At 48.3% G+C, this 16,414-nt stretch overlaps 1 protein-coding gene across 4 annotated transcripts; it reads right to left on the bottom strand.

Moving 5' to 3' along the window:
* Positions 1-1,996: 1,996 nt before the first annotated feature.
* On the bottom strand, positions 1,997-16,408 carry Cd70 (CD70 molecule). 4 transcript variants are annotated; one of them, XM_085692340.2, is made up of 5 exons: positions 16,334-16,408; positions 16,055-16,216; positions 6,749-12,022; positions 6,025-6,058; positions 1,997-3,854 (listed from the first exon to the last, which is right to left on the bottom strand). In XM_085692340.2, the coding sequence occupies exons 3-5, from the start codon at positions 6,932-6,934 to the stop codon at positions 3,469-3,471; spliced, it is 606 nt and encodes a 201-aa protein (XP_085548466.1). In that variant the 5' UTR covers positions 6,935-12,022; positions 16,055-16,216; positions 16,334-16,408; the 3' UTR covers positions 1,997-3,468. The 4 variants fall into 4 exon arrangements, with proteins under 4 accessions (XP_085548466.1, XP_085548468.1, XP_085548467.1 ...); XM_085692342.2 differs by adding an exon at positions 14,851-15,228 and having other exon boundaries at positions 16,055-16,392; XM_085692341.2 differs by having other exon boundaries at positions 16,296-16,392.
* Positions 16,409-16,414: the final 6 nt, after the last annotated feature.

Genomic DNA, 16,414 nt, shown 5'->3' with positions numbered 1-16,414 from the left:
TTCCTGGCAGTCACACACCTAGGGCCCGGGAGTGGTTCAGTCCAGAAAGTACAGAGACAAGGATCCAAGGTTCATCCTCAGCACCCACATAAAAGGCTGGTGTCTGAACTGGGTGGTGGTGGCGGCACACGCCTTTAATCCCAGCACTCAGGAGGAAGAGGCAGATGAATTTCTGTGGGTTCAAGGCCAACCTGGGCTACAGAGCTAATTCCAAGACAGTTGGGGCTGTTACACAGAGAAGCACTACCTCAAAAAACCAAAAAAGTAAGCAAGCAAGCTGGGTGTTAGGACCCCAGCCCTGGCAGGAGATGACTGAAGGGCCCTGGGGCTACCTGGCCAGATGACCTTGTTTTCTTGGAGGGCTCTAGGCCAGTGAGACCCTGCCTCAAATAAGCCAATAGCAACGTCTGAGGAATAACACCCAAGCTTACCCTCCGCACCCCACACAAATGTACACACACACAGACTGCACATATATCGATTTAAAATTGTTACTTTAAAAAAATATTTTATATATCTTTTTATGTGTCTGGGTGTTTTGCCAGCACGGATGTCTGTGTACCATGTGTGTTACTGGTACTGTATACCATGTGTGTTACTGGAGGCCAGCAGAGGGCGCCGGATCCCCTGGAACTGGAGTTACGGACAGCTGAGCTGCCATGTGGTTGCTGTTTCTTGTTTTTATTTATTTACTTTTTGTTGTTGTTTGAGACAGGGTTTCTCTGTGTAGCTCTGACTGTCCTGGAACTCTCTCTGTGACCAGGCTGGCCTCTTAACACCCAGACATCCTCCTGCTTCCACCTCCTAAGTGCTGGGATTAAAAGCCTGCGCCACCACTGTCTGGCTGGAGCGATTGCTCTTCACAGTTTAGCCAGCGCTCTGGATGTCACCTGTTAGCACATTTTCATTAGTCTATTTTGTGCACATGCGTGTAATGTGGGTGCGCATGCGTGTATATGTGGGTGCGCATGTGTGTATATGTGGGTGTGCCACAGCCAGTGTATGGCGGTCAGAGGACGACTTCTGGAATCAGCTCTCTCCTGGGGCTTGGCAGAAAGCATTTACCCAAGGCGCCATGCTATTGGCCTGCTGAGTCCCATTTCACACTGCGCTCCGCACTCACTCTCACAGGAGGGAGACTGCTGTAGACAGAACCAGCAATGCTAATAAGCATCTGTCAGTCACCCGAAAACTCCCAGATCCAGAAACCCACTACTGAGAATTTCTCCTAGGCAACAGGCACCAAAGGTTGTGGGAGCACCTTCACCTCATGCTCTGTGGTCATAACCAACCAGCAGGGCTAGGCATAGACACCTTGTTTCCAACCCCCTCCCGAAAAAAAAAAAATAATAAAACTAAAAAGGAGGCAGTGGTGTAGAATATTATTTTAAGCGGTGCTGCTTTTGTTTATACTGCATTTGTTTAACCCTGCGAAGCTGCGATTCTTTGCCTGTCTAAAACACCTGCTGGTCTTGTAAGGCCATAAACGGCCAACAGCGAGGCAGGAGAAAGGATAGACCGGGGTGGCGGGCGGAGAAATGAGAAAAGGGGGACGTCAGGGGTCAGTCACCCTGCCAGCCACGGAGTAAGAGTGAAAGTAAGACATACAGAAGAAAAGGGAAAAGCACAGAGGCACGCGGTAAGCAGGCGAATTTAGCAAAACTGGCAAGAAACAAGACAAGTGGAAGCTGGGCTTTCCTAAGAATAGGCCTCCGTGTATCTATTTGGGAACTGGGTTCCCAAAACTGGGTTGGGATCCCCAAAAGAGTACGGAGTAAAAAGAGTAAAAAACAACAAGAAGGAGAAAAAAAAAAAAGAAGAAAGAAATGGCCGCTTCGATTGGACTGGCACCAGGCCGGGATCTCGTCTCGTCCAGAGCTGTGGCTGCAGGCACGAAGCCCCAGGCCTGGATGTTTGCATGGCTGCTGCTGCCCTGGACTCAGCCCCTCCTCATATCCCTGTCTAGTGGGCGTGGGGACTGGCAAATTTAAACTCCTTTTTTGATTTTATCTATTTTTATTTTGACGAAATCCAAGTCACATAAAATATACCACTAACCAAAGGATACTATCCAGTAGTCACATTTCTGTAGGCAGAGAGCCACTGACACCCCCTGTCTGCCCTCACAAAGTGTCCCCCAGCCCCAGCACCTTGACCAGCTTCTTATCTGTGTGAGTCTGGACCCCTGGGGCATCTGTGGGAAGGCCTGCAGCCTGCTGTCTACTGAGTTTGGCTTGGAGCTGGGCAATTCTGAATGCCTTTCCTTTTTATGGTGGAGGGGCATTATGTGTCTGCTGGCTTTTTCTTTTTAGTATTGTAAATCAGGCTCCTCCACAGTTGGGTGTCACCAAAGGGGAAGTTTCACGGCTGTACCTGTTGACATCATCTTGGTGGACTCTGGAGATTCCCCACTAGAAACTCTGGCCTTATTAACCCCCAGTGCTCAAACCTTGAAACCCAGAGTCCTTTTCCCATCACAGTTTGTTTCCACTGAGGTCATTTCTATTTCACGTAGGAACACGTCCTTTTACGGTTTAGACTAACTGGAACACGGCAGAGAATGCGGTTTAGCTATAACCCATGTGCCGTTTCTGGCTGTAAGTATTTGCCATGGTCTAAATGAACATGTTCCCAGAATCCAAACATGGGAACTGGCCGGCCCGTTGAATAGGAGGACCAAGAAGTAGAGGGGCTGAGCAGACCTGTGTTCAGAGGTCCAGCAGCCTTGTAAACTCGTGTGTGATGGTGACTGTCTGTAACCCCAGCCCAGGAGAGAAAGGAGGAACCCAGGAAGCTCACCGGCTAATCTAGTCTAGCCAAATGGGTGAGTTTCCGGTTCCCGGAGAGAACCTGTCTCAAAACAATAATCAGGGCATCTTGCAAGCAAACTGCAAGTGTTGATCATAGACTGCAGCACACATCTGGTCTTGGGAAAAGATGCGCCGGGGAAGGGATGTCTTCCAGATCTCTAGCTCTTGGACATTTACAGTCCCCCGCTTCCCCAGGCCAGGCAGGAAGCACAGGAAGCGGAAGTTGCTGCTGCTGTGTTAGCCTTGCTTCATCTTCACGTCCCTCCCTATTTATTCTCTACCACTGTCATGGAAAAGGCTCTAGGCCCCCAGCTGGTGGGGCTATCTTGGGACACTGTGGACTCTTTGGAGGCGGGGCCTAGCTGTGAACTAACACAGGGGGACGTTGCTACCTTCCCAGTCTGAGGCACATAGGGGCTGCACAAGGCTCCTCCATGGTGCTCAAGAAGTTAGTAAGAACCACAATAACAACAAAATATAAAATTCAAAAACGGACATGAAGCTGGGAGGGAGATGGGGTAGAGGTGCGAGGGGGAGACGGAAGGAAGCATCAGCGAACAGATATGTGTACTATACATTTATAAATAAGTAAAACTTGCATGAATAAGCATTACTATTAACAAACTAAAAGGCCTCACAAGCCATCCAGGAGTTGTGATCAGGGGTATACCCAGTGGACGCCAAAGAAAGTCTCCTCAGCATTGCGGGACGGCAGCAGAGGCAGGGTAAGGTTGGTGCAGAGGACATCCCCGACGGCCAGGTGAGTCAGACGCTGGGATGCCACAGTACAGCTCTGTCCAAAGGGCAGGCGCAGCAGGCTGATGCTGTGGGCCGCAGGGGAGCAGATGCCCACCGTCACGGTGGCCCTGTGCTGCACGGTGCCGTATGCGGAAGAGCAGTTAGCCAGTGTCACTTGGATATGCAGCCTGTAGATGCCGGCACGGTGAATATACAGCTGCCCCTTCTCCAGCCCTGGTCCATGAGTGAAGGATCTTCCCAAGGTTGGGCCAGCTGCCCAGCGCAGTATGAGGTCTTTCCGAGGAACTGGGGGCAGAAGATGAAGGGAAGGAGAATGGAGGTTAGACAGGCAGTGGCACTTAGAACAGGGGACTTAAAGTGAGGGAGGAGAAGAAAAAAGAGAGGGAGGTGGATGGGCACACAGGATGCTGGGGGAGGCAGAGAGATGGAGAAAGAAGAGATGGAGAGAGATTGAGAGATGCAGAGAGAGATATGCAAAAAATGATACAGAGAGGGAGAGATGGGCACACACGTATATGCAACTACACATGTATGGAAAGACAGATGGACATAAGGAAGGGAGAAAGTCAGAGAGACATGGTACAGGGAATGCCTAGGGCTCTGCTGTGCCTCCCTCTGGTGCCTGGGAGCTCTCTCTCTGTCCCATCAAATTCCAGTCCCTGCTCCATCTCCAGCAATACCCTTGGCCCAGTTCAGAGGGCTACAAGGTTTGGGCCAGCATGGTCATGTTTCCTGGGCAAGGGAAACTGGTCATGGGTTGGACACACGTTACACCCTCCACCAGGATGAGGTCTAGAGTCACATGGAGACAAACCTATCACCTGTTCTACGGATGATGCTAACTGAGGTGGGAAGACAGGTTCTGAAGGTGGAGGTCTGGTGTCATGGGGGGCGCACAAGGAGAATGTGCTGAGTGCCCATCTCTCCACTTCCCGGCAAGATGGGAAGTGACCTTGGTCTCAGCTTCCCCTCCAACTCCCAGCCACGGTGGCTGAAGTCCTTTCTCCTTTAAGCTGTTTTTATTTGTTATTTGGTTTTGTCATTTTGTTCTAGTAATGAAAAAAAGTCATGACTGTTGACTCAAAGATGTTGGCTGCCAATCAGAGCAGCTAACTGGGAGTAGGGTAGGGGAGAGGAGAGGGAGGAGAGGAGGGAAGGAGGGGAGGGAGGGAGGGAGCGAGGGAGAGAGAGAGAGAGAGAGAGAGAGAGAGAGAGAGAGAGAGAGTCCTTTAATTAGTTATTGATTTTGAGGAGACCGGATCTTGCTATACAGGGTACCCTCAAATTCCTGATGTTCCTACCATGGGTTGCTAGGCACTAGAATGACGAGGGTGGACAGACAGGATGGATTTATTAAAGTTAGGGTTAGTTGGTTACTAGTACCAAGGTCCAAGGTACTTATCTAAGTACTAATGCTATTACTAGAAGTTTTTAAAGTTTGAGGCAAAATCTTGCTTGTAGCTTGAGCTGGCCTGGAACTTATAATGCCTGTGCCTCAGCCTCCTGAGTGCTTGGACGGCAGATGTGCATCACTGTGCCCCGAAGCGCCTCACTTGGAAGGACAGGGCCAATCCTAGCATGCCACAAGTACTGTTTTGGCTTAATTCTCTTTGCCTAGTTTCCAGCACCATGTCTTTCTTGGCTTGTTTGTAGGAGTGTCATGAAACCCAGAATCTCCATGTCACGAAAGTACTCAGCCACTAGGTGACGTCGGCAGCCCCTCACTGGGGGATTCTAGGTGGGGCTCCATGCCTGAGCCCGCCATTACCCTTTTCACTAAGATCCAGCCTGCTCATAGATCTACCCCACGGATGGAGAGAGCAGGGTTGTGAACATCTGGATCACAGCAGTTGCTGGTGTTGTGCCTGCGTTTTGTGAGGAAGGGAGAGGGTAAGGAAGGCGGTGTGTTCCTGGAATCACGTGTCCCTGGCTAACTCTAGCCCCTCTCTACCCCTTTTACAGCTTTCCTTTTTCTCTCTCCCTTTCCCAGGCTGGCCTTGAAGTCAATGACCTTGAGTTCCTGGGTCTTCTGCTTGTCCCACCCCTGTGTTTGGATGCCAGGTGTGCACCGCCACACCTGGTTTACTGGGCTGAAGCCCAGGACTTGTGAGCCGGGCAGCGCTCTAACACTGAGCAACATCCCATAGTGCTGTCTTTCCTATTTGTTTTACTGAGATGATCCCACGTAACTCAGGCTGGCTTCAAACTCCCAACACGTCAGAGGATGACCTTGAACTCCTAACCCTCCTCTCTCTGTTGCCCAAATGCTGGGATGGCAAGTGTGGACCAGCAACCTGCCTCATGTGGTGCTGAGGATGAAACCCAGGGCCTCCTGGGTGCTGGGTGCTGGCTCTGCACTACTAGCTCAGGTCGAGGCAGGGGCCACTCCCTTCCTATGTTCCTCCCTCCATCTTTCCTGTCCCCACCTCCCACCCCTCTGGAATTCCAGCCTTACCTGTGAGATTCAGCTGTAACTCGGCTACATGCACCTGGAAAAAATACCAGAAAACAGAGAAAGCTCTTGAGTTGGAAGGGTTTGAGAGACTATTGGTCCCATGTGCCTGCTTGCTGCCGTCCATCCTGCATTCCCACCGGCCTAGTCTACGACTTTTTTTTTTTTTTTTTTTTTTTCTGCTATAAAGTCTTACCCAGGCCGGTGAAAAGTTTCAGTAGCAAGATCTCTTTGTTTTCCTAGAACGGGTACGGAGTTGGGGGGGGGGGGGGGTGGACTCAGGCCATCCTTCCTACCACTTGTGGGACCTTTCAGTCCTGGGAAACTCCAATCCTCGCCAGCTACCCCCCCCCCCCCACAACCCTCCTGCCCTAGATTTGTGAGGACCCCAGCAGTCTGACTCTCCATCGCGGGCAGGCGTGGTCGGAAACGCCCGGGCCGGGCTGAAGCATCCCCGCAGTTTAAGGCTGCATCATTCTCAGCCCGGGATCCCCCGTGTGCTCCCAGGCAACCGGGGCCGGCCTGGCCTCCCTGCTCAGCCTTTCCTGTCTTCTATCTGTCCCATCTTCCACTTTTCCACCTATTTCGTTCCGATTTTGCCTCTTTTACGCGTCCTTTGCTTGCGCTCTGGCGCATCCTCTAAGTGCATCCTCCCTGCGCCTGTCGGGTCCCCTCCAGAGCACCCCAGTGCTTCCCTCCCCTCCTTCCCCTTCTTTCCTCCTCTCACCTCAAGCGGCTCCAACTGCGTCTGCTGTGGTCTCCCGAACTGGATACAGTAGGTAAAACAGCCGATCATAAAACTGATCAGTAGCAGCAGGGCGCTAAAGCGCAGGACGGTGGCCCAATTCAGGCGAGGCAGCACCCAGGGGCGAGGGCGACCTTCCTCGGCCATCCTTGCCGGAGGGTGCTGCATCCTTTGATGGCAACGGCCTGAAGACAGCAGGAAGCTGCAGCCTCCTCGGCTGAGCTTTTGTGGCTTCTGCCTGCCTTGGCCTGCCCTTAGAACCCCGGGGGATATCCGACGCAGGGGAAGAACTGGGCCTCTTCACAGGGGGGCAGGGAAATCCCCTGGAGCTTGTGGCACCCCTGCCATCTTGTAGACAGGCCCACCCCAGTCTGTCCCTCAGGCACAGAACATTCTGTACTCAACCCTTGCTGCTTCTGCCTGGTGTTCATTCATTCATTCATTCATTCATTCATTCAACAAACCATTTATTGAGCATCTATTAGTGGTTCAGCACTGGATTAGGTTGCTAGACAATCAGCAAGCGTCCGCATCCAGTGAGATTCCGCGTGCTCCCCCAAATATTTGGACACGACTGTAGGCACCTCCATGGGGGTACGTTATAAACATCCCACACTGGAACGCACTATATATAGCCCAGGCTAGCCTAGAACTTGTCATGTTGCCCGGAGTGGCCTGCATCTCAAGTAACCCAGGCAGGTGTGGAACATGCAGCCCAGGCTGGCCTCTGACCTCGGGTGTGAGTCACCACAGCTGACTTTGTCCTGATGGCTAGCATATTCAATAGCTACTGCCCCTTTCCCATGCCCGCTGGAAGCTGAGAACATGACCCTATCTGAAAGGAGACAGAGTTGTTGGTACTCATAAGCACACTGCAGCTAGTTATTAGCACAGATGCCCCGCCCCCACGCAAGGTTCGTCATGGATGGGGTGGGGCCTAGAGACCCTCTCCTTCCTGTGGCTTTCCAGTAAGTTGCCGCTAGTCCAGAAGACAGGATTCCTCCCAACACTCAGTGCAGCACACACGGAGCAGCTGAGTGTTTCCTTAGAGCCAGCAAAGAGGCAGGAAACCATTCTGTAGAGAGGGGACGGAGCTGGGCGGCAGTTACCCCAGCCTGGCAGGCCTGGGGAATCTATCCTTCCTGTCCCTGGTGTCCCTTCCTCTGGGCCTCCCTGGGGTGGACACTCCAAGAGAGCAGTGTGTTCTTCATGGAAATCCATTTTACCCAGAATCCTGACTGTTCTATAAGATGTTGGACACATCTACCAGCTCACAGTCCCCTGAAGTTGAGATGTCCACTAGAGAAGAGGGCAACGGGGAGAGGTTGCCTCTGAAACAGGTTTGAGCCGGCCCAGCTTAGAGGCCGCCACCACCTTCATATCCTGTTTTGGAAGGAACTTGTTGGCCAGTGGCCCCTGAATTTCAGATGTAGTCAGATGAGGATGGTGCAGGTCTTGGTGGTTAAGATCGAGACCCTTCCAGAGAACTCAGTTCCTAGTACTCAAGTGGTCTGGTACTCTCGAGGTCCAGTTCCAGGAGGTTTCGGTATCTGGTTTTCTTGGGCGCCTGCACTCACAAGCGCATAACCCCCACCACATAAATAAAAGCAAACCTTTTAAAAATATGGTGTGGACCGGGGAGATGCTCAGCGGGTAAAGGCCTTGTTGAGCAAGCATGAGAACCCCCAAGTTTGATCCCTGAAAGTGGGGTACAGCAGTGCCTGCCCGTAACCACAGCCTGCTGGGAGGTAGAGACAGGAGGACCTTGGCAGCTCCATGCCCAGGCTAGCTGAAATGGAGAGAGCTCCAGGCTCAGTGGGAGACCCAGGAGAGGGTGGGGGAAAACCGTTGGTGTCAACCTCCTGCCTCCACAGGCAACTGCAAGAGCAAATGTACCCTACCTCCCACACATGCACATGGAGCAAAGAGACACCTGGGACATAGGGACTTGGGACTTGTGCCATCGCCACCCAAGAGGACAGAGTGACTGACTCCCCTCCAGCCTTCAGAAGGTGTGTAACCTCCCTGGCATCTTGTTCCAGAGCCTTAACCTTCACACACTTTGTAAAAAAAGTTTGTGTGTGGGTGTGGGTGTGTGTGCGTGCACACATGAGTGCAATGCCCACCAAAGCCAAACAAAAACGGTGTTGGAGCTGGAGTCACAGATGGTTGTGAGCCGCGTGATGTGGGATCTTAGACCCAGACTTGGACCCTCTGCAAGCATAGCAAGTGCTTGTAACTGCTAAGTCATTTGGGGAGCTTGAAGTCATCTACAATGTGGGCGATTTCATGCTAGTGTTTCTATTGCGATGAGCACCATGACCAAAGCAACTTGGAGAGGGGTAAGTTTATCCACCTTACAATTGCTCATCACTGAGGGAAGGCAGGGTAGGGGCTCAGGTGGGGCTGCGGCAGAGGCGAGGAGCGGCACAGCTTACAAACTAGCCCAGCCTTCCTTCTTGTACACACAGGAGCAACTGTGTGGCCAGGAAAATGTGTTGAGCCCCTCCTGCTGGTGTTCTGGTTGACAGGTTCCATTGAAGAAAAACGGTTCTTTCAAGATGAATTTCAGGTTCAGCAAAAGTATCAGGCAAACCAACTCCTGGCGAACTGCGCGTTGCTCTCTGGAAAGCTTCTTCCCTGTTACACAGTTTACACCCTAACAAGCGATTTCTGCACACCATGACCTCTGACCTCTCATCTGGAGCTGGTTCTGCACACCATGACCTCTCATCTGGAGCTGGCTGAAGGAGCCATTTGCCTCAGCAGTCCTCAGCTGGAGACCTCCTGGTTTGCCAGGTTGTCTCATCACTAAGTTTCGCAAAGACTCTGGAATCCTTCAGGAAGGACTCAGATGAGAAACACTGACTGTAAACACAAGGCAACAATCACTGACTTTTTAAACAAAAGTCTAGGTACTGTCACTCTGGAAGTCCAGCCAAAGGCTTTGTGGACTCTCTCCCTACAGCTCCACCCTTCTGTTTAAGATATAATTATGTTGAAGATTATGTGGTCTTACAATAAAAACAGCCTTTCCCCCCTATTTTGTTTCATGATTTTAGGCAAATAAGCCAAAAATATATTTTAATGCCAGTAAAGATTTTACTGCTAGGACAAGGGTAGTAATCGCTAGAACAAGAAATCTGCTAAAGTGATATGCAGGGCTGAACGAGACTGACGCATCTACAAGGCTTTCCATACACCCATTTCTGTCACATGAGGTAACCCTTTTGAAAAAGTTTCCTTCGTTTCTTGCTATAAATCATAAATCATTTAGGGGAATTAGGGTGACCCATCAAATGCATCTTAAATTCTTCCCAGCCATGCTTGCTATTGCTGAACGATTGGATGCAGCATTCCAATCACATTTTAATTGTGTCTATTCCTCCAATATTTCTAACTGACCTCCCATTAGGATAACAGGTTTGTCTCAAATCAGCTGCTTCATTAACTACCTCACTATTTTGTTGAGCCCACGGTTCTATAGGATGCGTATGCCAGTCTCTAATGATCTCAGCATTTGAGTTTCCTTATGACACACCAGTCCAGCTGTTGCAGCAGTAGCAGCCAATGCAATGATGCCCCAAAAGGCAACAACTAGTCCAAGCGTTTGACGAATTTGCCTTAATATTCTTTCAGCGACTTTCTGCACTAATCACCACAGGTGAGTGTTGCCATGGTCTCGGCAGCTTCACTGGTATTCAGATGGCTGGCCTTACTCTAAGGATGTACAGACATTCAGAGGTTACATCTGAAGACATCCAAGAATTAATACAGGTATGAAGAGTACAGCATTCACCACTGATGTTGTAATTATTAGGGTACCACTGTACAGGTTCATTCAGTACCAAATAAGGTAACGGAGCATAGCAACCAAGGGATGACTTTGATTTAGTCTAAAAAATAAAGGAGACTTATCATCCCTAATGTTTAATTTTCCTCCCCATGCTTCAAGAAGATGTTAGGCACTTGCTAATTTTCACAAATTAGTCTGGACTGAATTGCCAAATTGCAGGAGAAGACCTGACATTCCAATTCCATGCCATTGAATAGGTTCATTAACAGTAGAGCTAATTCCCACAGTGTCATTTGAACTACATCTGTGCATCTTAATGCTGAGTGAGAGTATTTTCCTTGAGAAGAACCATAGGGCTCCAATCAGTGACACCTCCATGGGAGATCTTTACTGATAACACTTGAGGGTTCTTGTAGGCAGAGACCAGTGCCAGTTAGTTGCAGAAGGCCACTTGTTTGTTCCCTGCTGCCCAGACCACGAAATAATCACACAGAAACTATATTACTTAAATTACTGCTTGGCCTATTAGCTCTAGTTTCTTTTTGAGTTTCCTAAACTAACCCATCTCCATTAATCTGTGTATCAACAAGTGGCTGTGGGTTACTGGGTAAAGTTCCGGCACATCTGTCTCTGGCGAGGCTCCATGGTGTCTCCCTGACTCCGCCTACTCCCTGTCTATCTTTTCTGGCATGGCTAAACTCTGTTAAGCCATTGGCCAAGAGCAGCTTCTTTATTCATTAACCAATAAAAGCAACACACATACAGAAGGACTTCCCACACCAGGTTCTCATTCTTACATTGTTGCCAGTGTACCCAGTCAGACTTCTTGTTGGTGACTCAAATCTTACAGGCAGTAGTAGACTTAGGGAACTAGTGGTATTAATCTCTTGTCCTCTAAAACCACATGCATGAAGCATATAACATTTATAATGATCCTGGCTAGTATTAACTACAGATAATCACACTTGAAAGGTTATATTTAGACACTGAATTCCATTATCCATACAAATGGCAATTCCTTGCACTCCCACCATATAGTTTATGATGTCCTTACCCTCCTTCATAGACTGAGTAGGTCCTCAGTTGTTATAAGGACCAGGTAGCCGAGAATATTTATTAACCACCACAAGAATATCCATATTTCCCCAGCTTACTCCTGTTAATTGGAGGATTAGGAACATATGCCCAAGATGTACAGTTACCACAAATAGCAGAATAAAGAACAAAGCTGTAGCATCCAGAGGTTTTTCTGGTCAGTCAGACTAATGCTCCCCCTTTGCCACACAAAGTCTTAAGGTGTCCCCAAGGTGAAAGGATCAACTGTCTACTTCAAAGCCTTCCTGTATCTCTTCTTTCCCCAAGTCAAGTCACCCACGTCAGCAGCCAAAGCATCCAAGGGACTTCTCTAGCTCATGTCAGATTTTTTATCAACTCTGATGGTATCCACAAATTTGTGTGTCCTGTAGGAACAAAAGCATACGTCAGTCCACTGTAACACTTTCCCCGGTTTCCATTCTGATGGTAAAACATCTTTATAATACACAGGCCAATTCAATTCAGCAGTTTTCTCCCATGGTACGGCGACTTCCAGCAACTGTTGTCCCTGCCTCATTAACACTAAAAAAATTAAAGTTAAACCGTGCGGTGGTGGCGCACACTTTTAACCCCAGCACTCGGGAGGCAAAGGCAGGCAGATCTCTGTGAGTTCGAGGCCAGCCTGGTCTATAAGAGCTAGTTCCAGGACAGGCTCCAAAGCTACAGAGAAACCCTGTCTGGAAAAACAAAACAATCAAAAAAAATTAAAGTTAGTAAAGCATTTTGAAATCCATTCCTGGAAGTCCTTACATGCCCATTCCAGTTTATAAGCATCTCTTTTAGGGCGTGATTAGCTCTTTCAACAATTGCTTGTCCTGGACGATTATACAGTAGCCCTCTTACTGAGCTGCCAGCGCAGCTTAGATGCCGAGACTGGGGTGTGTGTGTGTGTGTGTGTGTGTGTGTGTGTGTGTGTGTGTGAGTGTGAGTGTGTGTGCCGGGATTGAGACACAGAGGCTTCTTTTCAGGTGGAAGAACAACAACCTTTATTTTGCCCCAATCTAAAGCCTTTTATACCTCTACTGCTTCTGTGGAAAACCACCAGCAAGAAAGAACACAAACATCCTTGTCAATTACAGACCACAGGAAGTTCTGCTGTCAGTTGTCAGTCGGCGGGAGTGAGGACAGCTAGATTACAACATCTTGTAACTAGCTTTCTGTTATAATGTGCAGGACATTGCTTCATTTTCCTGAAAATACAACCTGGGGCCTTAGTAGTTTTGATTTGTGTCAGTGTGTCTATTGTAGCCATTGTCTCTAATAAATGTGAAATCACAGAATCAGGCTTTTCAGAACTTAAAGCAAACAAATGCCTACTGAAATGCAGAGTACTACTTTTGGTATGTTTAAATCATTCACCTTGCAAATTTTGAAAAATTACTTAATTCTTGAGTAATCAGCCCAACAGTGGGGTACCACCAGTTAATATCACCCAATAATGTTTGAAAACCATTAAGAGTGTGTAACTCATCTTTTAAAATCTGTACCTTTTGTGATTGGATTTTCTGTTTACTTAATTTTAATTTAAAATAATTATGAGAATCTCCTCTTTGCATTTTTTCAGGAGCAATCAGTGATCCCCAGCAAGGTAAAATTCCTTGTACTACATTAAACATTCTTTCTAAGGTGTGAAAACTAATGGTCCTGTAACACCTACACTTCAGGACCAGTTGTACAAGCCGGAAACTGGCCTGGAGAATTAAAATCACAGATAGACAAGAGACACGCACACATGGGTCATCCTTGATACAAGAATGCCAAGTTTATTGTGCTCAGGGGAAGCTTCTATAGGGCCCTGGCCACGCCCCAGCTCTTGGGATCTCTCAGCTGCACCCCCATCAGCCTGCCATCAAGGCTGCTCAGAGCAGCTGCTCACAGGGAATTCAGGGTCCAGGGGGTCCACAGCCCCCAATAGTTCCCAACACTAAGGTACCTGTATTAACCTAAATACCCCTTGACCAAAGAATGGATAAGGAAAATGTGGTACATTTATACAATGGAGTACTACACAGCAGAAAAAAATAATGACATCTTGAAATGGATGGAGCTAGAAAACATTATTTTGAGTGAGGTAACCCAGACACAGAAAGACAATTATCACATGGACTCACTCATAGGTGGTTTTTAAACTCAAAGCAAAGAAAACCAGCCTACAAATCACAATCCTAGAGAACCTAGACAACAATGGGGACATTAAGAGGGACATACATGGATCTAATCTACATGGGAAGTAGAAAAAAACCAAGATCTCCTGAGTAAATTGGGAGCATGGGGACCATGGGAGAGGGCTGAAGGGGAGGGGAGAGGCAGAGAGGGAAATAGAGAAAATTATAGAGCTCAATAAAAATCAATAAAAAAGAAAAAATAATAATTTTTAGACTCTTTATCAAAAGAAGATTATTTCTATGAGTTTTGCCTTAGCAGACATATTATTTAATAATATAATAACCTGTTGTTATAGCTGTTATATTTTAATAGCATTTAGCCAAGAGTCTCCAAAAAGCAACTTGAAGAGTACAACCAAATAGGCAAGAGCACACCCAATGTTAGTTTAAAATCGTGATTTTTGTTCTTTTAGTTCATTTACTATGAAAATTAAACCTTCATTCAAGCATTAATCAGATGATTGGGAAGATTGGGGAAGAGAACACCCTCCACAAAATGAATGACTAATATCTATGGCAATTTTTTTTTTTCAAGACAGGGTTTCTCTGTATAGCTCTGGCTGTCCTGGAACTTGCTCTGTAGACCAGGCTGGCCTCAAATTCACAGAGATCTGCTTGTGGGCCTCCCAAATGCTGGGATTAAAGGCGTGTGCCACCACTGCCTGGCATCTATGGAAACTAAACAGCATTGGCTCAGTACTTGATGTCCTGGTTGTGACTGTTTTGTAGTAGAAGTTGAGCCTGTTTTCATTTTTCTTCCATGAAGGGATCAAGTGAGTTATTCTCCACTATTAGGGAAAAAAAAATATTTCCCACAAAGGGATCTTCAATATTGAGTTAGTCCCATTCTAAAGGAAAAATGAAAAACATTCAAACCCAAATCAATCAAACATGAAAATTCTAGGCCATGGGCTGGCTGTGCTAGCTCATACTGCAACGGTGGACCCCTGCCTGCCTGTTATTCTTTGGGACGTTTGTTGTTGCTCTGCGCTGGTCAGAATCCTCACATACGTGGGCGTACTTCTTACCTCCAGTTCTCGAGTGTTGGGTCCGTCCTTTCTCAAGCACCACCACACTGGACACCGAGTGCCGGTGTTCTGTTCTGTGTGGGTCCAAGGGTCACTCCGAGATGACCCTTTTCTGCAGCAGGGAGGTCCATTCTCTGAGGGACTCAATGCCCCTTGCTTCACCAAAAGTCATTTTGTTGTGGTGGTGGTGGTTGTTACACAACTTAAACCTAACAAGCAATTTCTGCACACCATGACCTCTCATCTGGAGCTGGCTGAAGGAGCCATTTGCCTAAGCAATCCTCAGCTGGAGACCTCCCGGTTTGCCAGGTTGTCTAGTCACTAAGTTTCGCAAAGACTCTGGAATCCTTCAGGAAGAACTCAGATGAGAAACACTGACTGTAAACAGAAGGGAACAATCACCTACCTTAAACAGAAGGGAACAATCACGATTTTAAACAGAAGGGAACAATCACCGACTTTAATCAAACGCCTAGGTGCTGTCACCCCCAGAACTGAAGCCACGTGCAAGTGTAGAATCTCTCACTACGCCTCCAACATGGGACATCAGTGAAGAAAAAACGCAGGCTTACAGGCCAAACCCGTGGGGGCATTTTCTCAACTGAGGTTCCCCTTCTAAAATCACTCTACTTGTGTTAAGTTGATATGAAACTAGCCAGGTCACTGGAAAAATAAATTCACAGGTAACTACAGCTGGAGGACTCTGAACTTTATAAACAGTCCATGTACCAATCAGTTAAATCATGATTTATTTATTTTTAGATTATTATTATTATTATTATTTTGCAGTTTTGAGGATGGAAGCTAGGTTAGTATATTGTTGGTAAGTATTGCCTATTCACGATTCATCCACACCTCATGCTCCTCACTGGGCTTGGGGCATGATTCAGGAGTAAGGACACCCTCACCCCACCACATCCCTCCATTCCCACCTAGAATCCCCCAGTGAGGGGCTGGAGGCACGAACAGGGGTGGAACACCGCCTAAAATTCCCCAGTGAGGGGCTGGGATGTCAGAGGTGGAACCCTGCCTAGAATGCCCCAGTGAGGGGTTGGGGGCAAGGTCAGGGGTGAAACCCCTACCTAGAATACCCCCAGGAGGGGTTGGGGTCATGGTCAGGGATGGTGGCTACCCCATCCCGGGCTAGAATCCCCAGTGAGGGACTGGGTCTCTACAGGATAGAAGGGTTGGTCTAAGCACTTACCTAACATGTAATACAAGGCCATGGCTTTCATTCCCAGCCCTGCTGGCTTTCTGGTTCTTGGGGAATCTTCTGTCTTGCTTCCAAACTGGAAGATGAGCTTACTGTCCCTTTTAGAGGCCCTCGGTGGTTAGTCTGCCACAGCTTGGGCTGAGCCCTTCCAAACTGAAGGGAAAGGAAAAAAAATCACCTCAGGAATTCCATGACAGTAAGTAGCAGGGAAGTCACAAGGTTGCTTGGTAACCTTTATGGGATGTGTGCCAAGAACAGGGCTTCCCCCACCTGCAGGCCTCTGAGACACTGCCGGGTTCCCCTGTGAATTCTGAAGAGCCAGGGGTGGGGTGTGTGGGGGGAAGGTGAGGG

This window comes from Myodes glareolus, chromosome 8 (genome assembly GCF_982192425.1).
Source record: "Myodes glareolus chromosome 8, mMyoGla1.1, whole genome shotgun sequence".
Taxonomy (NCBI): domain Eukaryota; kingdom Metazoa; phylum Chordata; class Mammalia; order Rodentia; family Cricetidae; genus Myodes; species Myodes glareolus.
The sequence above is the reverse complement of the archived record's forward strand: the minus strand, read 5'-3'. Positions and strand labels throughout refer to the sequence as shown.

Bases quoted from the DNA above. Each gene is read 5' to 3' on its own strand.
- Cd70 (XM_085692340.2), bottom strand. From the start codon at position 6,934: ATGCAGCACCCTCCGGCAAGGATGGCCGAGGAAGGTCGCCCTCGCCCC. The intron at 6,059-6,748 runs GTGAGAGGAGGA...TATTTTTTCCAG, and splicing joins CGCAGTTGGAGCCGCTTGAG to GTGCATGTAGCCGAGTTACA. The intron at 3,855-6,024 runs GTAAGGCTGGAA...TTCTGCCCCCAG, and splicing joins GTTACAGCTGAATCTCACAG to TTCCTCGGAAAGACCTCATA.